We start from the raw sequence: 10,000 nt of genomic DNA on the forward strand, positions 1-10,000 counted from the left end.
AAAGCAAATGTATTTTGTGCTTTTTGGCATAATATGCTTATTTTGTTTAGTTGCTCCCATATTGTAGTGTAGTATTATTCATGATTATTGATTTTTTTTCAGAACTGAAGAGTGCTGTATCCCCATTTAACAAATTTATCTTTTGAATACAGTTTCTCTTTGTCTTCTTTTGATACTAAAACTGAAGGTCCTGAAGTGATTCTTGTTTGAAAGTTGGAGATACTATGGGATAATTCTTCTATTTTATTTCTTCTTTCAGTCCTTAATTGCCTGCGTTTATCGGCTTCAGAAGTGACGCTAAAATTAAAAACTGGTAAGAACTTTTTTCTTCATCTTTATTTTCCATTAGCTGTGTTGATAACACTTTCCTATACTTACTTACTTGGATACTTAGTATAAGTTTAAGCAAGAACTCCATCCTGTGGGACTGCTTAGTTCTTTCAACCACCAAGAACTGAACTTAATGTGGGATAGAATAACAAGAAAATATTCATCAGTTAAAATATATATGTAGTTATGTACACAAAAGTGTACAGTAGCATACATTTATAAGAATACATAGTACACTTTTCTATTGAGCATATAGTATGCTCTTATATTGTTTAAAGTTAACAGATTTATCTAGGCCATAGTTTTACAAAGTAATATTTTATATGTCTGTTACAGTAATGATTATTGTATGTAATCTTACAATATTTTGATATGTTGATATTTGAAATTACAGGAAAATAATTATATGCTTTACTTAAATTGATTGAAATGTTAATCTGTGTAAGATTTCTTTTTGTTATTCTAATAAACATACAAAATAGTGGCGTTTTTGACCTTGTGTTTAACATCTCATCAGCAGATGCAGGGATTCAGCAGCGAGTGCAGCAGTACTTGGCTACTCCAAACAACTCTGATGTGTTGCGAACTGCCATAACCCGAGATGATTTGCAAGGGGTAAGACACATCAAGGCCAAGAAATCATCGAGCCGAACACCGCCAGAGCAATCATCATCCACACCTCCATCTCTCCCCAGCCCTACGCTTTCAGATGCCTCAGACCGTGCGACCATCAGCCATGGCTCAAACCACACGGCGTCTGAGAATGGTATACACGTGAAAGATAGAACTACAACGGAAAATGAGCGCAACAAGCAGAAGCCCAAAAATGAAGCATACTTGATGACAGGTGATCTGATCTTGAATCTCTCACGGACTTCCCACGATCCCAGTTGGCTTCCGCAGCAGAGAACTGTTGATGATTTAAGAAAGTCAGGTAGCTGTAGTGTCCCTACGAGTCCTAATGAAATATACTTAGGTGGTGGCAGGCTAGCCAAGCATGAAGTGGGAAGTCCGCAGAGTTTGTGTTCGCCGGTCTCAGCTGACAGTAATCCTAGCGGTGTGCAATTTACTTATCCCCCAACTAGCACGGCAGTGAGAATATCCAAGTCTGAGGACCATTTACAGTATCAGAAGGATAATATGTGTGCTGTTAACATAGAGCTTGATGATGATGTTACGTCTTCACTAAACACGCTGCTAGATACCCGTGATGACCCCAGTAATTCCCCTGTCCCCAGTGAGGAGTGTGATCATCGCATTGTGTGGACATTCAATGCCCCAACTTCCCCAGGTAGTGTTCATTCAAGTCATGACTCTGATAGCCCATTGATTCGGTCACCCTCCCCTACTTCCCCCCAGTCTCCCACCTCCTCCATGCAGTACTCATGTAGTGGAGTGTACGATAAAATGTGTAGTGGCCGGGATTCCTTAGGCAGCTCTAACCGATCAGAGAATGTGTGCTCTAATAGCTCTAGCCTAACTAGTCCGGACACTGATGTGCCTGATGAACTTGAGTGGGACGATACAACGCCAACATTACAAATCCCTTCTGCTCATGCCAACGGTTTTGGTGCCAAAGATTTACTTCCTAATGGACATAATATGGGGGGTGTAATGACAACTGAAAGTAGAAGTCTAGTCACTGATAAAGCCAAAGTAAGGAAACAGGATGAAAATCGCATTGTGATACGAGTGGAAGGCCCTGACATGAACAGCTCAAGAAGAAGACCAACGCAGTTAAGCCGAGGCGATGAGCAGATACATCATGACCCACAGGACAGTTATGATGCATCGTGTGACCCCGACCTGACCCCAACTAACACAAGGCCTCCCACACCTGGGTCAGGCACTCTGTCCCCAGATACCCTTGCCTACCAGGAGTTGCGTGAATCTGAGGATGAAATTACCTGTCTTTCAGAAGAGGATGCAGGCAAGACCTCCATTCGCACCTCAAGTACTACTTCCCCTCCTCTCAGTGAGGATGAATCAGATATTGACTCCCTACACAGCTTCCACTACAGTCCTAAGGCGGTAGACATCCCATCTGCAGTCCGGCTGGCCAAGAGGCTGATCTCCCTTGACGGCTTCAAGAAATCAGATGTATCTCGCCATCTGTCCAAAAAGTAAGTGACTTTGAAAGGGTTCTTGTAAATCTGCAATTAGGCTAAACATTTTTTTCCGTAATCTGTCTTAATTGAACTATGTTGCTTCCTGTACTGGCTTTTGTTAAGTCAACTCAAGCTGTATTTCTGTTATATGTCTAGGAAGAGGCATAACATGTTAAGGCAAATACTTTTTCTATTGGTCACTTATGGAACCCTTACAGCTTGTGTTTGGCTGCAAATTTTTGTATATTTCTTGCTCTAACCTGTTACAAATATATATTTGAGTAACATCACCCTTCATGCTTCCCTTCAATACATTATCATATATTTACTTCATTTATTCTGTCAACAAAGGAGTTTATAAGAGTAGGAAGTATCAAGAAAGGGCTTGATAATTTATTGAAAAATTGTTAGATATAAGTACATTTTAGCATGAGTATTTTAGAGTGAAAAATGAGGATATAGGAAAATATATTTGTTCTTCAAAGATTTTATTAGTTTGAGGTTATCATGCATTTGCTATTTGTTCATGGTGGATGGGTCAGTTTGTCATTTTCAGTATCTGTCAGCTAGCCTATATCTCCGTAATCCAACATTTGGATAACAAAAAGCAAAATACCTCTGTGGTGCAACCAAAGTCAGTTGAGTAGTTAAAAAATTAATTCAAGTAATGCTACATTATGACAGTAGGAAGATATTTTACATGATGAATTTCCATGGCTGACAATTATAAATATAGAAATAGGTATATTTTTAGGGGGGCTCTGCAGTATGCTGGTCACCATGATTTTCATAATCGTTCAACCATCATAGTGGCTTAGGGATTTAGAAAAAGAGTGTTAATGAGAGAAATATAAACAATCTCGATGTGAGACTACCTTTGTTAAATCCACCTCATCCTATTCCAGAGCAAGGATTTTATATTTTTGTATTGTCACAGAATTGAGGGTTATTTGTAAGATTAATATTGGTAACATTATTGATAACAAAATTGTTTTTAAGTAAATTGTAATATTTAAAATTACTTCTATATAAGTATTTGTTCAACAATTAACATGTAAAATTTTGGAAACAAAATATTTCATTATTGGTTCTGCATAATAATGGCTATGCATCAGTAAGGTTTGTTTGATAAAGAATACTTCATATTTATAGGTTATGGTATTCTGTTATAATTTTAAGTATTTAATTATAGGCAGTAGCTATACCTACTGTATCAGTGTTAGTGCATGGTCTCTGTGTGGAGCAAATATGTGCTAACTCAGCATCATGTCCATTACTATGCTCCAACTAAGCTAACCTAATCAAACTCATCTTGTCCCATCCTTTCCTAACCTAAACTTACCTGGTAATATCTACATCACAGAGATTGCATATTCTTGCCTCATATTTAACTACTTAAAAGCTATGCCCTACCTTTAGCCTATAAGTTAAAACTACTGTATGTCCCAAAGAGTTAGCCATTTCCATTATTAGGTATATTACTGTTAGAAAGATTTATGATTAATTTGAGTATATTCAACTCATTTTTTGAACTGTTAATTCATTCTGGTTATTGTTTTATATTATCATGCATACACACATTCAAATAAACACATGCACACATAGGCAAGCAAGCATATGCATGTACCAACCCTGGCTAGCACCCACCCATGTGCCCCTTGTACACACATACACCCCCCCCCCCCCCACCCATAGACACATGGGTGACAGAGATTGTTATTGGCCCAACAAATATAAATAGGCTTACTTGAGTGATGACTGTACCAGGTGTGTGTCTTGTAGCCTGGCCCACATGAGTGCTCACATTCAGTATCCTTACCTCCTTTTTGTTATGCTATTAGCACTTATTCTAGTTTCCTTGCTGGATTGCACTCTTCCAGACATGGTTCATAGATGGTTCATTCCATCCTCAGTTACTGGTGGAAATAATGCTCACTGATTAATCTCCCTCCAAGAGCTGTGTGTATTCACATTGAGATTCCCTGTCACCCACCACTCAGAAACATCTCATGATGACATTCTGATCACCCAAGCCCTCAGCCAAATTTTTCCATGACAATGCTTTCCTGACACCTGCCATTTAGTAATTTTTTTTCACAATGTTGACATCTGTCAACCAGATCCAATACTTAAAAAGTGTATTAGGTGTCTGAATTTGGCTTTGTGATAAAGGATACCAAGGAGGCAAGGCAGTATTGACCTTTTTTTCTGTATAACATCTGTCTTATTGTAAGAAAGTTGTGAGTGTGAGTGCGAGTGCAAGTGCCTTAGTGTTTGTGTGAGTGTGTGAATGTGTATGTGAGTGTGAGTGTGTGTGAGAGAGTGTGAGAGTGAGAGTGTGTGAGAGTGAGAGTGTGTGAGAGTGAGAGTGTGTGAGAGTGAGAGTGTGTGTGTGAGAGTGTGTGTGTGTGTGTGTGTGTGTGTGTGTGTGTGTGTGTGTGTGTATGTGTGTATGTGTGTGTGGTAGCAATTGTTTGTGTATTATTCTAAACATTGTTACTCAAAATGCTCATCATAAATCTCCTGGCTTCTTCAGCAATGAATTCAGTCGGGCAGTTGCAGAAGAATATCTGAACTATTTTGATTTCCGGGGTGACACCCTGGATAAAGCCCTTCGGAAATTCCTTGACAAATTCTGCCTAACTGGTGAGACGCAAGAGAGAGAGCGTGTGTTAGTCCATTTCTCCAGGAGATATCTTGACTGCAACCCAGGCACTTTCAACTCCCAAGGTATAGATTGAAAAAGGCCCATGTAGCTTATGTAGAATTTGTTTTTAATTTTTATTATTTTTTCTTTTTACTTATGAAACCTTTCTTGTGCTTATTTTTCTTAATTTTTTTTTTTTTTTTTTTCCATAAGATTTATGTTATGACAAGTTAGCACATTTAGATTATGAAGATTTGTTGCTCCATGGAACATGAATTGTTTAAATCTAGAGACATTAATTATGTAATAAATTTGGGTAGTGGTTAGAGACTAATTTTGTAATTAATGTGGCAGATGCTGTTCACACCCTCACTTGTGCTTTGATGCTATTGAACACCGACTTGCATGGGCAAAGTGTAGGGCGGAAGATGACTTGCAATGAATTCATCGACAACCTCGCAGATTTGAATGATGGAGAGAATTTTCCCAGAGAAGTGCTCAAGTCCCTCTACCAAGCCATGCGAAGCCAGCCTTTGCAGTGGGCTACGTAAGTAAACCATGATTTTTTTTGTCTGATTAATCGTAGAGTGAGATGTTTTGATTTTCTTTACTAATAAATCCATAGATCATCAAAAGTAGAGTTGAATGAGAATGTATCAGAGTGTTGGTTGAAAGAACAGAAAATAGTGGTAAGAAGCGACTGTCTCAAATTTCTTGCTGATCTCTGAACCTGTTTGTCATTTACTCAAATTACAGCAGGTTTGTCTCTTGTCTTTTTCCATTGCGCTGTTTGTCTTAAACTCTGCACCTCAGCAAAGCAGACTTGTGTGTCGAATCAGTGGTGAAACACTATGGATATGTTGATGTCAGGTTGAAGTATGTATTTAATTCTTAGGTGTTGCTGTATGATGAGCCTTGTAATTGTTTTATTTGCTTTAGCATTCTGTGGACAAAGTCATTGTAAGTTTGGTTTTATCTCTTTACACATACATTTATTGATGAGCCTGCTTGTGAAAATCTTTTAAAATATGATGATGGAAATTGGGAGAAAAAGAGTGAGTGTAAATGGAGAGGAGGAAGTTAGTAAGTTGATATGTATTTCTTTAGTAGAGTAAATGTACAATAAACAGTAGATATAAAAATAATGTATTTGGCTTAATAGTAAGTAGAAACATATATACTGTAAGAAAGTCTGCATAAAGTTGTATGAGAGATTGACAACTAGAGCTTTACTTTATGAAATATGTGTATGTAGAATGAGAGAGAGTGAGTGTGTGTGGGTGTGGGAGGGTGGGTGTGTGTGTGTTTGTGTAGTGTGTATAGTGTGTTTATTATCTGTGTGTATGTTTATATGTGTGTGTAGAGTGAATGTGTGTGTGTGTGTGTGTGTGTGTGTGTGTGTGTGTGTGTGTGTGTGTGTGTGTGTGTGTGTGTGTGTGTGTGTATGTGTGTGTGTGTGTGTATGTTTATATGTGTGTGTAGAGTGAATGTGTGTGTGTGTGTGTGTGTGTGTGTGTGTGTGTGTGTGTGTGTGTGTGTGTGTGTGTGTGTGTGTGTGGTGTGTGTGTGTGTGGTGTGTGTGTGTGTGTGTGTGTGTGTGTGTGTGTGTGTGTGTGTGTGTGTGTGTGTGTGTAGAGTGAATGTGTGTGCGTGTGCGTGTGTGCACACGTGCATATGTGTGTGTGTGTGTGTGTGTGTGTGTGTGTGTGTGTGTGTGTTTGGGTGTGTGTGTGTGTGTGCGTGTGTGTGTGTGCGTGTCTTTGTGTGTGTGTTTGTGCGTGCATGCATGCATGCGTGTGTGCACGCGCTTGCGCGCGCGTGTGTGTGTGTGTGCGTGTGTGTGTGTGTGTGTGTGTGTGTGTGTGTGTGTGTGTGTGTGTGTGTGTGTGTGTGTATGTGTATGTATGTATGTATGTATTAGGGTGAGTGTGTGTGAGTGAGAGGTATGGATATGATACTTGGATGGACAGGCAGTGAAATAATCAGACAAATACCCAACCAAGCAATGAGACTGAAAATGTAGATTGTTTGAAAGAGTGACAAATAGAAAACTTTGCTGTACTTTGCATGTTTAAATGATGCTAAAGTGACAAGATTGAGGGACTGAGATTAAATAAGTAAAGTTAGAGGAATTGAATGTGTTGTTGTCAAAGTGCCTTTATGATCAATGAGAGTTCATGAAATGATAGCTGTGAATAAACTTTACAAAGATGAATAAGTGTGCTCTTTTGTGTGCCTTGTGCTTCTTATAACTTTGTTGATGCTTGAGAACTGCAAGCCGGTTTATTTCCTTCACTGTATTGTTTACTCACAGCCAGGGTAAAAAGCATCAGAATGAGTGAGTGTATGCTGAAAGTTAGAGGACTGTGTAAGTTGTAAAAAAGTTAAGAGAATACATGGAACCCCAATTTCTGCTTTTGTAGTGCCATTCCTGAGGCCACCCACTAACACTGCTGATTTGTATGTAGGCAGCACTTATGTTTAAGCTAAAACTTGCCTTGGAGTGTTTTCAAGGAAATGAGTATAAGAGCACTGTTTCACTTTATTTGTCAGGATTAGTACAGAGTCAGGAGATTTATAGAGATGATTTATTTCAGAATGTTTGACTGTAACATTACACATTATTTCTTAAGCAGGCCTTGGAAGCAATAGCATGTCTAGAGAGTGAGAAACTTCCAACAGGTTTGAATGCTTTTGTTTGCACTTTTCCTTTATGACTTGTATAGAAGATAATGGTGACTTGCTATGTTCTGGTAGAAGATGTGGCTTTGATGATGGTTAGGGTGGGGAAGTGAAGTTATACTGAATGGAGATGTGCCTTTTAATTCATTGCTAGCTATTTTTACATGCTTTCATGTTGTATTTGTCCTCATAGAGATGACGATGTTGACACTGAAGGCACTGGGACATCGAAGACAGGCAGTTCAAGTGGTGATTCTCAGGGCGTAGTTGTTGGGAGTAACCCATTCTTATCTCCACCTACGGGCAATGGCATTGTCTACAAAAAGGGCTACATTATGCGAAAATGCTGCACAGACCCAAATGGAAAAAAGAGTAAGTGCTTCTTCTTTTTCTTCTGAAGTTTACCTAAAAAAATATTAATTGGCAAGATCAAATTGCTAATAACAGCGAGAATGAATTTATATGAAACAGCATTTATTCATGCAGGAATGCATGTTTTATTCTACTGTTACTAAGTCATACCCAGTCACATTGTAATTGATTTCTTATAAACATCTTTTTTGTTATTATTTATTTATTAATATTTTTATTATTATTATTATTATTATTATTATTATTATTATTATTATTATGACTTTTAGATATTAATTTTATTTATTAATTTACTAGGTTATATGAGGAGGAAGAATATTAGGAATTTTTATATTTCCTTTTATTGAATGGTTACCTAATTAATCTTAAATAAAATCTGTGGAACAGCTGCATTTGGGAAACGATCATGGAAGATGTGGTTCTGCGTTGTTCAAGACTTGGTGTTATATCTACACAAAGATGAACAAGGTGCGAGACGCGGCCCACAGCATGCTCAGTTAGGGCACAATGCCATCCGACTACATCATGCTCTTGCAACTAGAGCTCACGATTATTCTAAGAAAGAACATGTATTCCGATTACAAACTGCCGATCAAGCAGAATATTTACTACAAACTAGGTAAAGGATGATAATGTTCTCGACACTGATGTTATACTTGTATTACTGTATCATTTTTTTTTTTTTTTTTCATATTTCTAATTATTATTATTATTACTATGAAAGTCTGTGTTGAAAAAAAAGAACACGGTCTTCCTGCTCGCTCATTTTCTCTACTGTATTGATTCCCAGTGATAGCAAAGAACTCCAAGCCTGGATAGACACAATCAACTTAGTGGCAGCTAGCTTGTCTGCCCCACCTCTTCCAGGGGCAGTTGGGTCCCAGCGCAAGTTCCAGCGACCTCTCCTACCTTGCAGCATCACCAAACTAAACTTGGTATGTAGATATGCAGCTTGTTGAAGTGTAACTCTGTTTTATTTGTATTTTTATGGTATATTGTGCATTTGTTATTCTTATTGTTATTTTGTAAATAATGCATTATATTTCTTCATCATTATCACTATTATGATTTTTGTTGTTATTTTAATTCTTTGTTAACTGATTTTCTTTTACCTTCTTAAACTCTCTTCACAGCAACATATCTGGCCCAAAATAGATGTAAATAGATATTTGTGTAGTGAGATAAAAAATGTCTGCTGGAATATATTACATTACATTTCACATTTGTTTATCAATGGAAATCAAACAAAAGCCCCTTTCTAAATGCCAAATGAGTCTATTCACCCTCCAAGAGGTTTGTGCACCTGTGGTGAGTCTTTCCCATCACCTTGTCATTCAGCTGAAATGCTCAAGATGGCAAATTCCCATCACCTTGGCCCACAGCCAGATTTTCCCATGATGGCATTGTTAGCACTCAAGCCAAATTTTGTTTATGATGGTATGGTCACATTATCCAGATCATAGGGGTTAAGTCCACACATAGTCCCTAAAATCATGTATTTTGGTGATTTTCTAGAATTTTTTCTAGAAATGACTGGACATTGCACATAATTGTAAAATAGAAAAATCATTTCAATAAATAAAAAATATTCATATATATATACATATATTATATGATATAATATGATATGATATGATATGATATGATATGATATGATATGCAACACATAGTTACATTGTTATGTGAGGCACAACATGAATGTCAAGAGTTTAAATACTCCAGAAAATAACTTGGTGATAGGGGAGACATCATTCTATCTAGTCAAGTTGGATATGAGTGGCTCCCAGCCACCAGTTTTTATTAGGAGCCAGTGTCATTTAAAGAGGGTTAGATAAGCTATACAGAAATTTATTTGAAACTT

At 37.6% G+C, this 10,000-nt stretch overlaps 1 protein-coding gene across 3 annotated transcripts in view; it reads left to right on the plus strand.

The window, feature by feature from the left end:
* LOC125027099 (PH and SEC7 domain-containing protein-like) overlaps positions 1-10,000 on the plus strand; it is a 42,047-nt gene that overhangs the window by 24,841 nt on the left and 7,206 nt on the right. For 2 of the 3 annotated variants that reach the window (XM_047615915.1, XM_047615914.1), the window contains 7 exons: positions 260-313; positions 848-2,453; positions 4,975-5,168; positions 5,440-5,632; positions 7,961-8,139; positions 8,527-8,758; positions 8,930-9,074. In XM_047615915.1, coding sequence (XP_047471871.1) covers positions 260-313; positions 848-2,453; positions 4,975-5,168; positions 5,440-5,632; positions 7,961-8,139; positions 8,527-8,758; positions 8,930-9,074 — 2,603 coding nt within the window. The remainder of the gene's footprint in view (positions 1-259; positions 314-847; positions 2,454-4,974; positions 5,169-5,439; positions 5,633-7,960; positions 8,140-8,526; positions 8,759-8,929; positions 9,075-10,000) is intronic. The other variant, XM_047615916.1, reaches the window with a different exon arrangement.

This window comes from Penaeus chinensis, chromosome 7, assembly GCF_019202785.1.
Source record: "Penaeus chinensis breed Huanghai No. 1 chromosome 7, ASM1920278v2, whole genome shotgun sequence".
Classification (NCBI taxonomy): Eukaryota; Metazoa; Arthropoda; class Malacostraca; order Decapoda; family Penaeidae; genus Penaeus; species Penaeus chinensis.